The 21,146-nt window shown below is 48.9% G+C and overlaps 1 protein-coding gene across 1 annotated transcript in view; it reads right to left on the bottom strand.

The window, feature by feature from the left end:
* LOC144110968 (phospholipid-transporting ATPase ABCA3-like) overlaps nucleotides 1-21,146 on the bottom strand; it is a 47,675-nt gene that overhangs the window by 13,227 nt on the left and 13,302 nt on the right. The window contains exons 6-17 of the mRNA XM_077644039.1: nucleotides 18,890-19,121; nucleotides 16,940-17,128; nucleotides 15,377-15,558; nucleotides 13,112-13,234; nucleotides 12,059-12,173; nucleotides 11,145-11,299; nucleotides 10,476-10,631; nucleotides 8,383-8,853; nucleotides 6,972-7,148; nucleotides 4,358-4,696; nucleotides 1,547-2,048; nucleotides 377-502 (exon numbers count right to left, since the gene is read on the bottom strand). Coding sequence (XP_077500165.1) covers nucleotides 377-502; nucleotides 1,547-2,048; nucleotides 4,358-4,696; nucleotides 6,972-7,148; nucleotides 8,383-8,853; nucleotides 10,476-10,631; nucleotides 11,145-11,299; nucleotides 12,059-12,173; nucleotides 13,112-13,234; nucleotides 15,377-15,558; nucleotides 16,940-17,128; nucleotides 18,890-19,121 — 2,767 coding nt within the window. The remainder of the gene's footprint in view (nucleotides 1-376; nucleotides 503-1,546; nucleotides 2,049-4,357; nucleotides 4,697-6,971; nucleotides 7,149-8,382; nucleotides 8,854-10,475; nucleotides 10,632-11,144; nucleotides 11,300-12,058; nucleotides 12,174-13,111; nucleotides 13,235-15,376; nucleotides 15,559-16,939; nucleotides 17,129-18,889; nucleotides 19,122-21,146) is intronic.

The following is a 21,146-nucleotide window of genomic DNA, read 5'->3' as shown; positions in this document are numbered from 1 at the left end:
CTCGGGGCAGTTCATCTTCATCTACGTATATCTTCTGTGCGTACACTTGGAATGTATGCAATAACAAAAACGTTTAGCATAGCGGAGCCGCGGTATATAGCCGGTTACAACTCAAGAACGAAGCGACATATGCCCCTAAAAAGGCTTTTAGCATACTGGAGACGTATTAGCGTATATAGTTATACCGGTTTACCGGACGGCGGCTGCGCGCGTGCAGTGGCCTCGCCTGGTCCCATATGCCACTGCGCATGCACAGACGGCGTCCGGTAAACTGGTATAACTCTGCACGCTAATACGTCGCCATTATCTTAAACGCATGTGTACATTGTATATCGGCGCTCACATCACAGACTCATGACAGAAGTGCAGAACGCACCGATGAAAAAGAGGAATATGACCATGATGGAGAGGCCGAACGAGCTGTCACTGAACAGGCGGGACACGACGTAGCAGAAAGGAACCATGGACAGCCCGTGCGCTATGAACAGTACCGCCAGCATCGCTGCAAAGGCCGGAGGGAAAACGTTACTTGAACGTGTCACGGGACTACAAAAACCTTGTGCGTTTTTCTTTGTAGCGGGAGCTACACTTTTCGCGGTGGCTGGGAAAGGGCAGTTGTGCGCATGCGCTGTTACCATGGCAATCGGAGAGAAGCAGCAAATGCGCCGTTCGCTTTGTCGCCGCCTCACCGCACGCCGCTCTATCACCCGAGCCGCGCGTCGCATGCGCAGCATTTCGTATAAAAGGCGGAGATGTAATGGGCGGCGATGTATCACAACGTTTGACATGCATGCAGAGAAGGAGAGTACAGCCGCTGCTAAGCGCCGGTATAGACAAGAGAAGATTTAACTGTTCTGATCCTGAGGTTGTCGCCTGGCACTTGGTTACTCAACAAAGAGAGAATGAGCGTCAGAAGGCGAAGAGAGCAGCAGAGACGCCCGAACAGAGAGAGGAGGGGCTAGCCAAACGGAGATGCCAGAATGCCGAGCGTAATAGACGGCGCATAGCCGCCCAGATAGAGCCTATATGTCTCTCATTGCTAAACATACAGTGACCGCAAGAAGCTCAGCCAGGGAAACGTACCTCTCGCTACGTATACGATAATCTGGCATAGCCGAGCTAAGCCACTGTCAATTTTTTCTTCGTAATGGCACTGAAGGCATCAGCAAATCCGATCACAGTGTGGAATATCAGCTAATGTTTTTATAAATGACTTCCTTCTCCCATAGTTTCAGCTTCAATAGTCAAACGGTGACTATGGCGGCAGTTAGGTATGCACTAAATTCGTTATATCCGCTACTTCGTTGTTTCATTTCGCTCCGGCTCTTAACGGAGCCGGCCTGGAGCCGGAATGAAAGAGTGAGCAAGCAGCTGTCTACAATGATTAAAGTGGAAAGTGTGCACAAGATGAGTCTGCGTGCGGAAAGGACCACTGGGAAATGTAGGACATCACTCCGGTCCACTGCAGGGCCGGCATTTGCCGATACATTTCCAATATCGGGCCGATTAGCTGTGCTGCTAGGAGGGGGGCACAGGAGATACTCGCCAATGTACTCGCTGTTGAAGATGCACCGGTGGCTGAAGCAGATGATGAGCACGAAGAAGACCGCGCATGCGCCGGCGAGCATGGTGTCGAAGAGGAAGTTGCTCAGCCAGTAGACGGCGCCCGAGACGCCGGTCATCATCTGCAGGTGCTTGAACTTGGAGCAGCGCTCGTTGATGGGCAGCACCACGAAGCTGGCCGCGTGGAAGCACAGCGCCAGCGGCGTGAAGATGCCCATGAGCACCTCGACGAGCACCGCGTCGGCACTGAGCGGCAGACCGGCGAAGGAGCGCTTGCCCTGAAGCAACAGGTGCAGGTCCAGCTTCTCGCTGTTGCTGGTGGCGCCCTGGCGGTGTTCGGAGACCGTCTCGTTGTTCTGCGGCTGGTTCGTGAGCTGGAAGCGGGCCCCGGGACGCCCCGTGATGTTGCGCAGTAGCGCGGAGTGGTACAGGTTCACCAGGAGCGGAGCGGCGTGCGGGCACTGGCCGTTGAACCAGAGTGTGGGCTGCGCACAGGCGCGTCGTTCCGTTCTTTGTAACTGACATATGTTCATATTTACCAAATTTTATTACACTGTCCATAGAGTTTTGTCGGTAGAGTCCATAAACTTCTGTAGACAAACCCTATAGATATACTCTGTGGAGAATACCAATGCTACAGACAGTTTATAGATCAATAAATGTATGGCCATACACTTTAATGCGCCTTTGTCTATAGACAGACGACAGACTATCGATAAACAGAATGAAATATCTATAGGAAGGTAACAAATTCTATAGAGTATTCTTATAAGGGCAAAATGGGCAACTGCGCTTCTTGAAAGCACTACACTTCGCGCTGCATCCTGTCATGTGTCGATACAGGCACTCTCCATGAGGCCCTGGAGTTTATAGACATCAAAGGTAATGGGAATTAATCTGCGGTAGAGGCTAGGAAAAGCGTTTGGAAGATATTTGTCTCAGAAGCAGGGCGGTTACATAGAGATACAACTTCATTAAAAATTGGTCAAACGTAAGAGTGAAGAGAGTGCACACATGAAGAAAAAGGGCGAATTTATAGATGGTGTCGTTAAGTTTGATTAGACTATTTAAGACAAAGAACTTGGTGGTACCTGCCGCCACCCCATGTCAAAGTGGACACGTACACACACGTACGTGCCGTCGATACCAGCATTTTGCGAATTGTCGTCGTACACCTTCAAGTAGCGTGGTTGTCCTCAATAAATCAGCACCAACTAGTACATATCCTTGCGTTGTTAAGCGATTTGTTATTGGCCATGGTATATATGTCGTCACGTCACAACGTCTACCCATTTTGGAATGTAATGCGCTGCCCAAAAATTCATTTTTTTCGCGCACTTTAGTTCTGGTATAAGGGTTATGTTATGTGGGGGTTAACGGGACCATGAGATGTTAATCAGGTTAGGAAAATGAACGAGTGATCGATATTCCTTCACGTGGTGGAGTACCGATCACTCGTTCGCTGACAAGTACTTGTCACCGCACCGCAGCACCAAATAAATCGGCGATGAAAGAAAGGAATGATCCACCTAACCCCCCTCAACTCATACATGCGGCCGCACCAGAAAAAAAATAAGAGAACAAGTCGGGACTGCAACTGGCCGCGCCTCATGGCGTCCACGTCAACCAGGCATGCCCAATAAGGCTGTCCCAGATTGCCCATTCACGTCACCAGGGTATAACTGCATCGAATAACGCGCCGTTAGGTTTAATTCGTTAATTATAGGCTCCACGCTATGGTGTAAGCATACGTTGGCCGCTCAGAGCCTTTAAATTTGATTCGATGCTCGCAAATAATAATAATAATAATTTGTTTTTGGGGAAAGGAAATGGCGCAGTATCTGTCTTATATATCGTTGGACACCTGAACCGCGCAAAGAAGAAAGGAAGAATGAGGTGCCGTAGTGGAGGGCTCCGGAATAATTTTGACCACCTGGGGATCTTTAACGTGCACTGACATCGCACAGCACACGGGCGCCTTAGCGTTTTTCCTCCATAAAAACGCAGCCGCCGCGGTCGGGTTCGAGCCCGGGAACTCCGGATCAGTAGTCGAGCGCCCTAACCACTGAGCCACCGCGGCGGGTACAAGGCCACCTGTACAAATTTGTTACATTAGAATATGACCTTCAAAATCATTCCAGGGTCCCTTTAACGTCCCCGCGAGATGCATATGGGCTATGGAGATACATGGTAATGGAGGGCTCCTGGCTCCGAATTGTAATTACTTTAAGTGCACTGACATTGCCCAGCACAAGGCTATATTTTTAGTGCGAAAGCACTATTGGCTACGAACTTGCAGTTTCGCCGTGCTCGCATTCCCACCATGGTCGCACCGCACCACGTCACCAACCACGTGACTGCTCACATGACCAACCGTGTGACGAACCACGTGACAACTAGCCAGACAACCAGACAAACCTGGACTTGCAATCAATATTAACAAAGGCTAACCAAGTTATGCCTTAGCTTTCGCGACGTATATCCTGGCATAGCCGAGCTAAGCCACTGCCAATTTTTTTTTGTATTTCTCCTCCATCGCAATGGTGAGCGCATCGAGTCCCTTGGGGGACCAAAGTTCGTATATGTGGCTTAGTGTGCTGTGCGATGTTAGCGCATGTCAAAGATCCACAAGTGGTCGAAATTATTCCGGAGTCCTCGACTGCGGCACCTTTTTCTCCCTTTCACTACCACCTTCCTCCCTTCCCTTACGGCGTGGTTCGGGTGTCCGCCGAGATTCGAGACGATTACTGCGCCATTTCCTTTCCTCAAAAACATTTGTTTTTTCGCCCGGTACCGTGGCGTTTGCCCTGAAGATGGCGCCGAAGAGCAGCCTGTAGTTGTAGCTCCTGGGATTCCTGTCGGCGAAGTCGAGGAGGCGCAAGCTGGTTTGGTCGGCGCTGATGTCGATGAGACGAATGTCCTGCTCGCTGAAGAGCTTCTTGAGGTGCCTCATCACGGGGTCCACGCTCTGGTTGGCAGTGATGAACGCCATGGGCGCCAAACCGCCCAGCTCCGTGGTGGTATACACCATCCGGTCCGTGTAGAAGTTGGACGACACCATCTTGTCCTCGGTGAACATGTGCTGCAGGCCCGTTGCCAACAACAGCACGCTCACTGGGACCACCCAGCGCACCTGCGCAGTGCACAATCTTTCATATCGACTAAAAGAGATTGGGGTATTGCACGACATTCCTGAAGTGCTGTCGGCACCCATCAAGATGGTAGGGCTCTGCAAGATTGGGAATTCACGTGGCGGCATGCGCAAGAAGAAAATCATATGTGGCGTCAAGCACAAGAACCCAGATGTTGAATGCGTAAATTCTCCTAACATGCAAGAAAGTTTACATGGGGCAGACAGTCAGATGAGCATAAGCGCGCATGCAAAGACATAGCGCATCCAAACAACCTGGCAACGCACGTCGCAAATTGGCCCCCGAAAAACAAAGAGAAGAAAAAACTAAGATAAGAAAGTAACATGCAAGCCGTTGTTCAGCGAAACAACCAAATTAAAAAGAACGGAAAGACAAGAAAGTAAGAGAAATAATCGGAGCCTCCTCGATGATGAGAATGAAAGAAGAATATTTGAGCATCCCGTTCTTCAAACTCACCGGAAAAGAATGCGCCTATCTGATATCAAAGCAATCATGACAGTGTGACAGCCCATCCCCCTTTCCCTTTAAAGCCTAAGCGCTCGTTCTATTCGGCGCTTCATTTTCCCTGTCCGAAGTCGTTTCGTGAAAGTTAGCACTACACACTGCAAATAAACAAACACCTCCTGCGAAATCATACTGAAATCCATACAACGGAAATCCACGTTTTCCTTTTTTAATTCCGAGTTTTCCACATGCTTTGTCCGTATAACCTGTGTAGACCAACAGCGTGTTTACAAACATAGGGTGTGCTCGAGGGCGCCGCGGACTCAATACCCACAAAGAGCGGAGGCGGCCGGAGGTCAGGGCTCTTTGATCACAAGTGGGAAACCCCGCTTCAGAAAGCGGTTAGCAATAGTCGCCATTGTTCGGGTGTCTACATGTGCTGGCGCCATCTGGAAGCGGCAAATAAAAGCTATCGCTTTAAGTCACCATTACCGCTATTATCTTATGAGAAGAGTTGTTTTTCTTTTGCCTGTTGATTTACCAGTCGGACTTTCTATCACTACGAATTTCGGTTATTGCATCTGTTTCACTGATTTTGATGGCAGGTGGTCACGTGTTTATCAACAATATCGATGTTCCCAACTTGAATAAAGTTTACGCTATTGACCATGGGTGTCGCTGCAATCCATAAGGAATCGTTCTGTGGTAACTCAGGAACGCTCAGGAGGTAGTTCCCCTCACTTTTAAGCCAGATCAGGGCGTCTTAAAATGCGAAGCTACAAAAAGAAATTTAACCAGGAAGATGACACATGCGCAGTGTATGGTAAATCTCTAGAAACAATTAAGCATTTTAAATTATAATGTGGCAGTATCCACCCGGATGTCGATGCAGGCAGAGTCACTTTTTCTGAGGTCCTAGGGTTTAGAGATAACAATGGTCATGTGAATAATTCTCTGGTGGAAGCTAGCAAAATGCTATTGGAAGATTTGTGGCTCAAAAGCAGGGCAGTTAAGTAATGTCACAAGTATAGGATTAAAAATTGTGTTTAAAGATATTGGGGAATTTAATGATAACACTTAAGTTTGATTATTCAAAGAGATGTAAAGAAAAAAAAAACAGAGCAGAGGGACGACTGCCACCACCCCATTTTTAAGGCGGCACTGCTATCTTCCATCCATCTGTCCACTCGTATTTGGCCTATTCGGACATTCGTTTTTATACATGGCCCCCATGGGAAGCTTCCACCGTCTGCGCCGTCGTCTGCTGCGCAATTTGCTTGACGTTTCGTTCGAGAACTGCCTTCCATGTGGAGCTCTCTAGGCTGTCCGGTTTGAATTAACGTATTTAGGAGCAAATAAAGCTCGCGCGGCATCATGTCGCAGTGCGTGAGAAACATGTCCGATTAGGAGAAACTCCCAGTTGATTGAGAGCCCGGACGTGACGAAACAAAAGCTTTCAAGAAGTCTTAACATACTGCTACGTCCGCTACCGTTCAGTCAGGTGCTAGCAACGTATGGGCGCCGTGCGCATGCGCAGAAAATTTCACCAGCTGGCCAGCAGCTATGCTCTCCTAGGAAACGTGCCTTCAATTTCTCAGTTCTTGATATGCGTCTTCGGGAAGTATTATCAACACATTACTTGTGAGGCGCCCCCTCACACAGGTCGAAAAGTGTGTCCATTCATAAATGAAGCTACGCAGTAGGGTAATAGGCTATTCTTGCTGTCCCGCTTTTGGGATGGGCAGGGAGGAGGAGGCGACGACTATAGGACAAGGGAGCAAAGTTTAAAGCCACCGCGTATGGTTGGCGTACCACTGGCGGGTGCCAGTCCCGCAGCCACATGTAGAAGCGCTTCTTGAGAAGCCAGGCCAGCTGCCGAGGGCTCGTCCTGTTCCCGAGTGCCCTGTCAGGCTTGTACACTTGGTCGTGCTCGGACATTGCTGGCGTGCCCGCCTCGATGCCCGACTGGAAGCTCGGATCGTGGGTCACCTGGACAGGACATGCACAACGTCAGCAAGAGGGCGCCACGAATTAGTGCACTCGCGAAATCGGCTCCCACATGCTAACGCATTCCCCTCGGCATCAATCGCATTGCTCGCCTGACTTTTTTTCATCCATATATCGATGAAAAACGAACGACACTTATTTTCCAACCCGCCACGCGCACCAAATGGCTGCGGTGCTCGTCATTTGAGCCCGAGGTGGTAAGTTCGAATCCGGGCTGAGGCGGCCGCGTTTTGATGCAGGCGAAGCGCGAACACGTTCGTGTGCTGATGTCAACGCACCTCAAGAACACCTTCGAAAATTCGGGTGCCTTCATTATAGGCGTCTGTTATAGCCCAGATGCAGCGTCAGGACATTAAACCGCACATTTTGATTATCAACGTTGTCATTATCATCACTAACCGATCTGTGTCCACTCAAAGAATGCCTCTTCCTGTGATGTCCAGTGACACTTGTACTACGCCAGCCGCGGTCGCCTCATCCCCGCTTACTTCCTAATATCATCAGTTCACTTAAGGCACTGCAGCCTCCTGCTACGCTTGCCTGCTCTTCGAGTCCACACCGTTGCTCTAGGAACCATCGATTACGTTTCCTCGGCATTGCATGTCATAGCTGTTTCCAATGTAGCTTGAACTACAGCAAGCATCGATTGAGCTCCTTAGGCCCTCTCGGTGCCAGCGTTTTACACGAGTCCTTGAGTCACCATCCCTGCTCGACGAGACGACTTATTGCTTCACAGACAGTTGAGCACGCCTGTATTGCGAGGTCTGAACCAACAATTCATGCTTTTTTACTTGAAGCAAAAATTTAATCACCGCCAGAAAGTTTTGTCCTGTGTATTGGGTTGCAGAGCAAAAAATTCAGCCTTCAACCTGCTACACTGATGGCACTGTAGTACCTACTGGTTACCTACTGGTTACTGAAAGCCAAAGGCCCATGCGCCGGTATTTGCGTCGCTCACAAAGACAAGCTTAAATGCTTCTGTCCGTTCAATCGCTTTCTTGTTTGTGCTCAACGTTCGCGCCGAGGGGGTATTTTACTACGATAGAGTTATAGCATAGGGTAATGCGCGATCCGCTACCGTGATCCGCCTCCGCTGAGTACCATTGCGTATATACGCACTAATTGGTTCCGACGCGGCAGGCGCGCGCGCAGCTGACGGGCACGTAACGCCATCTGGCGTTACGTCACGGTTCTGACGGCTCCTTGCGAGACGCACCTTGTCCAGGACCTCCTCGAGCGACGACATGGCAACGCTTATGGCACCAATCTTGAGGTTCCTCCGCTCGCGGTCCAGCTCCTTGAACATGGCCGTCAGCCGCCTGTTGCCCGGGTTAGCTCCGACCGCGTACTCGACCTCGAAGTTGGTGTCCTGCTTGACGACCGCGTGCGGGATGTGGCGCTTGAAGAGGGCCTCGAGAGCGTCCGCCTGGCAACCGGCCTCTTTGACGATGCGGATGTTGTAGCCGGCGCCGAAGCGCTCCCGCAGGAAGCCGGGCGACCCGCAGCACCAGAGCAGGCCCTTGTTCATGATGCCGATCTTGTCGGCCAGCACGTCGGCCTCGTGCAGGTTCTGCGTGGTCATCAGGATGCAGCAGTGGCGACGCGCCTTGAGCAACAGTTCCCACACCTCGCGCTGGCTGTGCGGGTCCATGGTCGCCGTGGGCTCGTCGAAGATCATGATCTTGCACTGCGAAGTCAACGTAATATGCATCCGACCAGGGATATGCGATAGTGGTGACCGTCTTGCCACACTTATTGCGCGACCATTACCCCGCCAAAAAAAGGACAGTGTCGTGCCTAAATTACGATAAAATTAATTGTTAGCCGTTTTGTCGTAACGGCAGATTTGTGTTTACTACTGTATGGTATTTCTGTTGTATTCTTCTGCACTTCTGTGGCAACGACAAAGCAGAGCACAACATTACACAAAATTCAATTGATACTGCAAACATTCATGTTACTGCAAGTTCATGGCCGAAAATACTGCAAGAAGTTAGGTGTGATGACAAATATTTCTGTTGTGCTTTTCGACATGGCATTAATTGTTAGTGCTGAATTTTACAGCACTTATGGTAGCACAGACGGACGCGAACAAAAGATGAGTAAGACCAATAATCTTGTATAGGTTGTTTGGTCTATGCTAATCTTGGCAGCGCTGTGCCAAGCATTCTATGACATAGAACGCGTGCTATAGGGACTAGATCAAATTGGACGCTTGAGCAAATTAATCTGCCATTACCAAAACCCTGTGTTCTTTTTTGCTGTACATTGTCTCTGCGATGTTTCGATAATTACACAGAGTGGTCAGAGTAACCCTTGTCGTTCGTATGTTGTTCGTATTTGATCAGGGGCGTATTTACGGGATCACTCTGGAGAGGAAGTGGGTCCACTCCAACCATTTATTTCATGGACTATTCTCTTGGAAGAAATGCGGTTCAACGCGTATTTCCTGTTTAAAATTTTTCGCTAACACGTCACCCCCCTCCCCCCGCCTCCTCCCTCTCCTCTTAAATTCGCCCCTGTGTTTGATGTGTGCTTTGTGCGGCGCACTGTCATGATGAAACAGTGAGACGACGGTTACCGTTGTCTACTTGTCAACGTCCTCGTGTTCTTGAGGTGGCATGCGCTCGGAGGTAACTATATCGTAGCCATGAATGTGTACAGAGGCGGTTTTGTGTACTTTCTGCTCGCGTCCCATCCGTGTCACGCTCATTCAGCAGTTAGTAACGTACACAAAAGTTATGGAGCGCACTTAAGACTGCTCACGTGCTGTGAAAGCGAAAGCACTTATGGTGCGCTCCGCGCACTAGCGTCATCTGGCGTTTCTGTCATCCTATACTGTTACCCTTTACACATCACGTGGCTTGGCGAGTTAGGTCACGCCACAGCTCACATGCATGACTTAATTGACGTAATGTCATACGTTTACCATGCATATGCTATAACTTAACAATGTACTATGACGTCATCTCACTTTGTGACGTCATCATTACACTCTGAGGACATTTTGAACTACGACGCCGTCTTGTATTATAACGTTATCTTAGCATGTTATCCTTTCACTTCAACAACTGTCACTATCTTTAACGCCATAGACATTACTGTCAACTATTAGAGCCGTTAACTATTCTATGGCTTACTCCTCACATCATGGGGCCTTGGTGACGTCATGAGGGGCTTTCGGGACCACTTTCAGTGAACGCCGAAGCCGGGTTTCGGTGCTAATGGGCGATATAATGCTTTCGCATTAAGAACAGTCCTCCTCCTGCAATCCCGAGTGCGCAGATTCTCTCGCGCCCCGCGGCTCACCTTGGAGGCTACCAGGAGCGTTATGGCGACGCAGAGGAGCCGCTTCATTCCGTCCGACAAGATAGACGGGCGGTAGCTCATGTAGGACGACATCTGGATGTCAGTGAGCAGCAAGTTGATCTCCGGACGGATTTTGTTCATGGCCAGACCCTTTAACTGCAATGCGAAGAAAAGACCGTCACCTCAATAGCGCTCTTGGTCCTTTCTCCTGCTGCCAGCGCAGCTCCGCGGTTTTCGCTGCTCATGCCCAAGTATGCCTGGAAAAAGTGGAGCGTTTCTCCTCTTGTGTACCGTGTTCGACCACGTAACAAATGTGTAGCCATTCTCGTAATGACAGCGAGAGTCGGTCGAACTGACCTCCATCACTGCTAACACATTTAACACGTCAGCAAACGCTTTTTGATCATCCAGGATGTGTCATTAAGAGAAAATACAACTGACAGGAATAGAATAAGACGACGTAAGCACTGAAGTTCGCTAAAACCTGGTTCGTTGACAGACAGCGCTTGTAGAACCCATTCTGAGTCTGGTCGTCGTTAATTGTTCTGCGAGATTGACCCACGTGGTCGGGAAAGCTTTACGTGCCAGTCTTGTTTTAGCAGTGAATGTTTTTCAGCTGTGGCTCTCGCGAGCTGCGTTCAGAACGAAGCGAAGTCGTGCGTCGCTCACCATGGCGAAGAATAGCAGATGCTCCTCGACAGTGAGCTCGTCGAAGAGCACGTCGTGTGCTGGACAGTACGCAATGCGCTCGCGGGCTTCCTCCGTGTGCAGAACCACGTCGTAGTTGTCGACGATTATCTGGCCGCTCGAAGGATGCACCATACCTGCGTTTAGTGGTGAGGAAAATGTCATTCGAATGCTTGGCTTCCATGACAGCTCAACGGGGCATTGTCGTGCGCTAGCCCTGCAGCATCCTTGGGTCATAAGCTTCGCTATGAGAATTACTATGATACGTTTTATCAGCACTGAATGAAACACGAACAAGATAATTGAAATGCCAGCACGAAACACCCACATGTTGACTCCTGGAGAGGAAACATAACTGAGGCTGATAAACACTTCTGAAGGACACTCTTACCTCTTTCTAAGCGAAATCAACCCGGTCTATTATTGGGCTTCCCATTACTAACACCTGATTTTTCAATTCGTGTTTTGATTCTCCGGTACGAATTTCATTTGTTGCTGATAGTGCATGTACAGCAAGTCCGGTCAGTCATAGTAGTGTCAGCGTTGGCCTCCTCCGTGACCATGGTTGTAACACTTGTTTCAAGAACTATCTTGAAACAAGCGTTATACAAACGTATGACGGGGGAAGATGGCCTTGAAGACATCATGGGGCAACCGAGCCGCCAAAGTTCTGAGCGACTCTATTATTCCATTGTGCCTGCAGGGCCAGGAGGTTTCAGCCTTATAGACACAAATCAGCCAAACAAATCCCGGATAGCTCGTTTAGAAGTTCCCCGTTCGCTGATTGGAGAACGGCTGGCCGTGCACAGCGAAGTGCGCGACCAAAAGTGCGACAAGGATAGTCTACAATGGCGTCAGCACAGGTCTCTTATGTAGGTATAAAAAAAACGACTCACCTGTCACCATTTTGATCATCGTTGATTTACCAGATCCCGCTGCGCCAAGAAGAACGGTGATCTGGTGCCGGAAAACCTTGAGGTTGACGTGTTGCAAAAGGAAGTTCCGATAGGACTGCAAAGAGCAACAGAACATCTCTAACTAGGCACACACGTCGGGGCTGGCTCAGAATGAACGGGGTTAGGTGACGTCATATGGGTTGTTGACGACGGTTGTTCTAGGGAACCCCAGAGAAAAGTCGCAGTGCTTTCCTGTACCGTAGAAGAGCTTCTTGCTGGGTGAGTTTGTGCATAGCTTTCTTGGGATTGCGTTGCGCACACGACAAAACGTACACAGGAAAGAGCAGAAGATGACAGACAGCGCGCAATATCTGTCACCTTCTGCTCTTTCCTGTGTACGCTTTGTCGTGTGCGCAACGCCATCCCAAGAAAGTTTTCCTGTACCTCTGAAGATAATTGATCTGATCGTTATCTAGACGCCCCTAATGATATTTAGAAGTCATTTGAGGTCCTGCGTTGAGCACCTAACGAGCCAAAGCAACAATATATACATATATATATATATATATATATATATATATATATATATATATATATATATATATATATATATATATATATATATATATATATACGATCAATGTGGTTGATGCGTTAGCATTAGTGTTGCCTTCGGACGGAGCACCCGCTCCCGCTGTCGGATTCGGACAGTGCGAGCGCGTGATCTAATCCGCCAATCACCGTGTGACACGCAGCAGCCCCCTCCACTCTCTCCCACCCGTCGCTTCCCACCCAATCTTCGTCTTCCCTCTCCCCCCCTTCTCTCACCTCAAAAAGTAAAGAGGGGGATTTCTTTTTCTCCACTTCGTCACCTGCCGACCTAGGCTTCAGATGGACGTACGGATTTTGCGGCAAGGGGGTTCTGATGCTGTCGCATCAAAAAAATCAGAAGCCGCCAAAAGTCGAACTATGATGCCTCATTGACTGTAGAATGAGTTCTCTTAAAAGCAGTGCCGTGAGGACAAAGCAGAGTTGCCCTCATGCGCATATCACCTTCTTGAGGCTGGTGACCTGAATGGCGGGGATCAGATCCTGGGGGTCCGACTCGAAGAGGCTGGGGTCGGCATTGGGCCGGCTCTTCACGTTCTTCGCGCGCTGGGGCACCCAGTAGCTCTTCTGCGGACACAGAAAGGCAGCGCCTGAACGAGCGGTATCGCTCTCTGCCCGATGGGACGCAGCTGGGCGCTGTCAATGTTAACTTTCGTTGACTTTCAACACTATTCCAAGAGTGGTATCGAGATGCTCCTAGTTGGACCATGCTAAATTAAGATTACAGCGGCGTGGAACGCGGCCAAAAATGAGAAATAAAAGCGATCAAAAGCTCGAAGAGTGAGAGTTCGAAGAGGAAAAAGCCCGATGTTTGGGAGCGAAAGCTCAGAAATCTCATTTGGTGCTAAGCAAGAGCCTATTGCGTTGAAATAACATACGAATAAGGCGACTAGCCACGGAATGGAGAAAATTTAAATATGTGACCGTATTTGGCATGCCACAAATTAAGCTCAATAACGCATTAGTTTGAGGTAAATGTTGAACCACCGTATATCCATTGTAAAAATTACTTCACATTTCGTTGTATTTCTTGTATTTGTGTGCTGTTGTGGGCTTGAAGGTTTCATGTAGGCTAATAGTAGGTCTTTTATGGAAGACATTTTTTATATGAGGCTGAATTGAGTTTGTATGTTATGGACAATAGGGTACGTACCAGAAAAGTTACGATCAGTTACGACTGACAGCTTGCACCGAGGCCTATCATTCCAAAAGCAAAAATGCGCTGGCAGAAAATAAGTCTGGCAGTCAACTCCAGTGTTCAAGTGTATGTGTATGGAAAGGGCCTTAACTGCATGCAACTGGGCTCTGGTTGCTGTAGTGAAACAACGAAGCAGAGACGCACCTACTCACGGACCGTAAAAAGGCAAGTGCCTACTTGGACAGAAAAAAATCTCAAACACGGCAGTAAAACAGACGTTCAAAAAGCTGGTCAATAAAGTAGCAGGGAGATTCACTGACACCTGTTGAAACATTTTCATTTCACTATAATTGAGGCGAATGATTTTATGGGCAACGTGCATATCTACAGTTATAGACTACTTTTGATTTCTCAGATATACTCGCTCTTCCAAATAGATCTCCTCTCCCAATCCTCGATATTCGGGAAGGGAGCCTTGTGATCTGAAAAGTGGCAGGAGATGACGTGTTCGAAGCGTTGGACCGATGCCTGTTTCTGGAAGACGAAGTCTATGCGTGTGTTTTGGGAGGCCGCCACATCAACGGGAGGGAGACGGTGTCACACGTGACGTCATTGTTCCCGGATCATTCAGCGTGGTGCATTGCCATGGCGCGTTCCACTGACTTCATGAGTGACGTCAGCGCAATCCTCCTGCTCAGCCTTCCGCGGCAACCACATCTCCGTGTGTTTACCGTAGTCATCACCCTTCGGTTACGACGACTACGCAACCCAAAGAACAGGCCTTTAACAGCTACCGCTGTAAAATGCAGCAAACACCGTTCTTCATATAACCGTCAGTAGATTTGTTAAGCTGTGTAGTTGCGTCATGCCAATACTCATCTATGGGGCAGAAGCTTGGAGATTAAAGGAAGAAGTTGAAATTAGGTTAAAGGTAGCACAAAGAGCCGTAGAAAGGAAAATGATAGGTGTAACGCTATCATGCAGGCAGATACCAGAGCAGATCAGCGAACAAAAGCAAATTAATATGATATCCTGTAGCTGAAATCAAGAAGAGTCGACATTGAAAGGGCATTTAACGCGAAAGGAAGGTAATCGGCGGTACCTTAGGGTAACTGAGTTGGCTCCAAGGGTACGCAAGCGTAGAAAGGGGCGACAGAGGGTCAGGTTGGCGGTTCGCATAAGGAAGTTTGCTGGAGAAAAGCAGCTGCAGCTGACGTGGTGCAGAGTTAATTGCCGAGATGCGGGAGAGGAGTTTGTCCCGCTGATAATGAGTTAGGCTGATGATGATAATTGAGGTCTGATTACACAAGCCCGGCGTGATTGAATTCGTATCTAACGTGACCAGTGCGTATACTACGGCGGGTTTGTGCTAATAAGCTTCGTTCCTATGTCGCTGAATAGTTTCTTGAATATTTTTTTTTGCCTGGCTTCACGAGGTCACTTCTTAATTCCGATCACTGATCCTGTGATTCAAATAGAAATCGCTCGCCAGCAACTTCCCTGTCTGTACACCATCATAGCATTTGAGCTCGCCCGAGATCATCCACAGCTGCAGTCCGCGGTCCACGTACCAGAAAAGGGAACCAGGGCGGCTTGTGTATGCCCGGTCCCCAGGGGATGATGTTGTCCGCGTACCAGATGAGGAACACCATCAGGAAGCAGGTGCAGATGTTAACCATCATCAGGTCCGACAGGCTCACGTTGTCCAGTGTCGACGCGGAATCGTGCATGTTGCTCCAGTTCACGCCACCACCTGTCCAGAGTGAAATGGATGGCTGCGTTCGCTTGATTCGCGTATAACAGCGAAGCGACACAGCAATTCTCTTGAACTCACATCTTACGCGAGACTAACCCCTAGTCGAAAAACCCACAGAACCACAGAATCGGGCCCAAAATACGACAAATGTTTTGTCGTATACAACAAAATTTCCTGTAGATTGTTGCATTTTACTGTAGTACTAGTACTTTTATGTTGTGCTCTATTGTAGACATGTCGTCACGACAAAATATAGCAAAATACTGTAGAAAATTATGTTGTTACTGCAAGTTCATGTCCAAAACCTAGAAAAAATTTGTTCTGATGACAGGATATTTCTTTGTGTGTGTTTTTGACTGGAATGTGCTGTTCTTGATCAAACTGCGTGACAATCGTCAGTCCTATGAAATTTACCTTCTAAGTGCACGTATTCTTTCATGCTCACAAAGAATATAGGGTTGGGACGCCCCCTCCATGATCAGTGGCTGACCAGGCCACAACTAAAGTGCATTTGATTGAAGTTCGCGCATTTGTTGCTTGAGGTTTGGAGGGAGTGCATATTTAACCACTACGTATGTCTGCCGCCTGATGGCACCGGACGAAACAGAATTACAAGTTGCTCTTCACCTCAAAACACACCTGGGACGCAGCGAAGCTTGCGCATAAAGACAGATGTACGCATGATTACCGCTTTGATGCTTGTTCAAGCTGCACGGCTAATGCTTTCAGATGTCTCTAGGAATTCACGTCACTTGATTGTAGAGATCGTCAGGTGACTTATCGCGTGGTCCGCTCTCGCAAGCTTTGTTTGTGTGCACGCAGACACTTTTCACTGTGATTAATGGAGTCGTTTACGTATTTAAGCGTTTAACACGCTTAATGGTGTACTCAAAAACAATACAAAAAATAATAATAATAATTGGTTTGGGGGAAAGGAAATGGCGCAGTATCTGTCTCATATATCGTTGGGCACCTGAACCTTGCCGTAAGGCAAGGGATAAAGGAGAGAGTGAAAGGAGAAAGGAAGAAAGGTGCCATAGTGGAGGGCTCCAGAATAATTTCGACCACCTGGGGATCTTTAAAGTGCACTTACATCTCGCAGCCCAGCGGGCGCCTTAGCGTTGTGCCTCCGTAAAAACGCAGCCGCCGCGGTCGGGTTCGAACTCTGGGACTCCGGATCAGTAGCCGAGCGCTCTAACCGCTGAGCCACCGCGGCAAGTCTCGAAAGCAATGCAGATTTGCTTTTCTGGTTCAATTCTAGAGCAGAGTACGAAGGGCGCGTCTGGAATGTCAGGGACGGCTTCATAAACGAACCGGAAGCTTTGATTGGCAGTTGTATGGTACCGTCGTCATCAAGACCATCGCTGCGCATGCTCACGGAATCTCTCGAAGCGTTCGATGATCATGAAGGCCCAGTGGAGGCCCATCCCGGGCGAAGCGGACGTGACAATCTTGGAGGCGCGGTTGCACAAGTAGTATCCACGGCCCAGCGGGTTCTGCAGCATCAGGTACGGGAAGGCGATGCTGCAGATCCAGTAGATCATCGAGAAGATTGTAGACATGCGACCTGCGAAGGAAATGCGAAGGATCCCCTGATTACAGAAAACTTTCAGGCAGCCTTCAAAATCATCGCAAGCCTCGTTGATAGCAGTATCAGTGGTAATGCTATTGCCGGACTGAAGACAGTGGGTGCCATATCTGTATTGAAGTAATTGAGAGGAAAGGAAATGTCGCAGTAACTGTCTCAAATATCTCGGTGGACACCTGAACTGCTCCGTAAGGGAAGGGACAAAGGAGGGACTAAGAGAAGAAAGGAAGAAAGAGGTGCTGTAGTGGAGGGCTCCTGAATAACTTATACCACCTGGAGATCCACCTGGAGATCTTTAACGTGCACTGACATCGCACAGCACGCGGACGTCTTTTTCGTTTCTCCTCCATCGAAACGCGGCCGCCGCGGTCGGGTTAATAATTAATAATAATAATAATTGTTTTTTGGGGGAACGGAAATGGCGCAGTATCTGTCTCATATATCGTTGGACACCTGAACCGCGCCGTAAGGGAAGGAATAAAGGAAGGAGTGAAAGAAGAAAGGAATAGGTGCCGTAGTGGAGGGCTCCGGAATAATTTCGACCACCTGAGGATCATTAACGTGCACTGACATCGCACAGCACACGGGTGCCTTAGCGTTTTTCCTCCATAAAAACGCAGCCGCCGGGGTCGGGTTCGAACCCGGGAACTCCGGATCAGTAGTCGAGCGCCCTAACCACTGAGCCACCGCGGCGGGTACGAACCCGTACTCCGCGTCAGCAGCCGAGTGCCCTTACTACTGAGCCACCGCGGCTGGTTTGAAGTTATCGTTGTAGGGTGATTCGGGAGGAAAAGCGGGTGTTTAAGAGCAGGCATAATTATACCCATAAATTCTGCACAGGCGCATTTTTTCATCGGAAAGCTGTTTATTAGTGCTTTTTTTTCCTTGTATCGTACGGTTCCACTATAACGGTCAATATATGCGCAGAATGGTATTAGTCTGGGCTAGTCAGTACATTTCGCAGGAGAAGGTGCAGCGCAATTTCCCCTCGGCATGCTTGCTTTTTTTTTGCTATTACCGCTTTCGGTATCGTCAATAACTTTCCTCATTGCTTTTCTATGAAGTATAGCCGATGCGAACGATGGACAGACTTTAGGAATATTTTGCTACGCTTCGGAAGAATGAACCGTTACCTTCAATATTTTCATAGCAGTACCTTGCAACTTTTCGCAGTTACATCCGAATTAAAATTGATGTCCATGAATCCTAGACTTGTGGAGGTCACAGAGAAAGCGCTGCCTTGCAGTTAACGCAACCTGAATTGTGAAGATTGTGATGGTCGGCTTCTTAACTACAGTCGTTAAGAACGCAGCGGCTTTTCCCCGTCAAAGGGCCCCCTTCCAGCTAATGGCGTCGGCCGATTATCATGACCCTGGTAGTGCGACAAAGCGGGGAGTGGCAGGTGAGGGGGTAATCTCTTCCTTCTACGCTCTAAACAATGAAGAGTAAAAAAGGAGAGTAAGCATTCCTCTAGCGCACTGCCGTTTACAAAAAGGGAGTGCTCTAGAGGACAGCTTATTCCTTTTTTTACTCCCATATAAGCGTATTCTTTGTTTATAGTGTACGGTGGGGGGTAGACCCCCTTCTCCATTGTGGCGCCGCTCTCTGCTGTACCACGCTAGCAGGTTCGTGAGAATCTACCGACGCCATTGGCTGGAATGGGGTCCGTTGACGGGGAAAAGCCGCTGTGTTCTTGAGTTGTATCCGAGTGAGGAGTCCCGCGAAGGGCTCAAAACTCACTGCTGGTGAGCAGGACCGAGACGAACATGGCGTGCAGGATGCTGAGGCTGTTGAAGCTGAGGAGCACGACGAAGACCAGCAGGGGGTCCGAGTAGCTGAGCACCGGGCTGGAGCCGAACACGAACAGGAAGAGCATGCACACGCAGCTCAGCAGCAGCGTGGTGAACGACGAGCTCAGGAAGTGGCTGCCCCAGTACACCAGCTCGCTCGTGCCGGCGATGCTGAGCAGCTCCTGCGGCACAGACCAACAACGTGCACGCGTCCACGCCCGCGCAAAGTTCGTCGGCGATCATTGATGTATCCTCTTGAAAACAGAGCACAGTCTGTCAATCGTTCACGAGGAGGAGAAGCAGTCTGGATTGCACTCTCGCCTACATCTGCACTCAGACCCCGAGCGACACTACGGCGTGTTTCGTGCGTATGGGCTCCATAACCGGGCTCCGGTGTCGCGGGTCCAGAACGACACTGGTTCTAATGTGTTTCTTCCGTGCCCCTAAATAAATGGTATTAGACACTCTAGAGACTTCTTATATACTCTGTTAATTGCCTTCCTATATATATTTCTTCTTGTCTATTCATAGTCTACAGACTGCCTATAGACAAAAAGTATACTAAAAGTGTATGGTCATAAATCTATCGACTGTCTATAGACTGTCTATAGGATTTGTATTGCCTATAGACTGGTCCCTAGGGGTTGTGTATAGAGAGTTTGTGGACATTATAGACGGAAGTCCATGGACAGTTTATAGACTGTCTAAAGAAATTTTTGTAAGGGTGGACATTAACCCGAACTCTTGCCTTTAGTGTATGAGCGAAGCGCCATCTAGGGAAGTCTTCCGTGAGCGTGAAGCCGGTGCTCGAATCACGGACATGCACCTGGTCTCTACGAGGCAATCGTTTAGGCAGCGGCTGAGTGTTCTCGGTGATCGATTCTCGCAATAGCCTCCCTCCTTTAGTTTCTTCAGTGTCTATTCATTGGGCCATTCAGCACGGCATCTGAGTGAACGCCAACGTTTCTGCCTGAGGTTCGAGTCCCATAACATGTAGTTTATGGTTTATGGGGGTTGAACGTCCCAAAGCGACTAAGGCTATGAGACACGCCGTAGTGGAAGGCTCCGAGAATTTGGACCACCTGGGGTTCTTTAACGTGCACTGACATCGCACAGTACACGGGCCTCTAGAATTTCGCCTCCATCGCAATTCGACCGCCGCGGCCGGGATCGAACCCGCGTTTTTTGGGCCAGCAGCCGAGCTCCATACACTCAGCCACCGCGGTGGCGGTATAACATGTAGTGTCAGCAACCAATGAAACGCGAACAAGACAACTGAACCACGAACACGAAAGTAAGAAGCTCTTAACCCGAGGGAACTTCAGTAACAGCGGAGGCCAATTTCACTTCAAAGGAGCGAAGACTGTTCAGAAGTATTATTCAGCCTCGCTCGTAATTTCCTCTTGAGGAGCTAAAACGATGTTTTTGTGTTGACACTTCAGTTTAGCTTCGCACTTCATTCGTTGCTGATACCACTAATAAAAAAAAATTTAGAGTATCACGTTACGTGGTACGCCACGTAAAAAAAAAAAAAATTAAGGGAAGCTTAAGCCTTAAGGGTATGACGCACGAATCGGTTACTGCCATATGCGAAATTGGTCATTCTCGTATAATTCGATAGTGTTAATGGGTTAATACCGATGTATGCGGACCGAGAATGGCAGCTTTGTTATACATGAGCGAATTTTATTGTGTTCACGGGACCCCAAAGTGCTGGAGGCGTAGTTTTATCATCTGTGTTGTGTTGCTTGCGTGGATTGGTTTGTAAATGACGTGCTGAAGTCGGCAATAAAGAAAAAAAGGAAGTGGTGCAGCGGTTAAGTGTTGCTCCACTGCCCTGCGCTGGCAGGTGCTGCCACCGGTGGAGCTTGTGAGAACCAAGTTGCTCTTCCCGAGCAATCTCTCGCGACCAATCATTAAGCTGCCACTTGCCACGGTGGTCAGTTTGCTCACTATCCGGTGGGCAGGTTGTGATGACGCCGAAAGGTCACGTGACCTAGGTGGCCCACCTAGTTTGCTTCTCCGAGGATTTTTAACTCACAACGCCGGCTACGCAGGGTTTTCTGCAGAACTGGAACCTTAACGCTGTCGTGTTACTATACATATCCCCTATTGCAAAGATGTTGTAATCAAGAAGCTGCAGGTATCAGGGGCGGGTCCATGGAAGAGTGAGTAATGTTGAGGAACGGACAGACGACATTACGGAA

Source organism: Amblyomma americanum, chromosome 11, assembly GCF_052857255.1.
Source record: "Amblyomma americanum isolate KBUSLIRL-KWMA chromosome 11, ASM5285725v1, whole genome shotgun sequence".
NCBI lineage: Eukaryota > Metazoa > Arthropoda > Arachnida > Ixodida > Ixodidae > Amblyomma > Amblyomma americanum.
The sequence above is the reverse complement of the archived record's forward strand: the minus strand, read 5'-3'. Positions and strand labels throughout refer to the sequence as shown.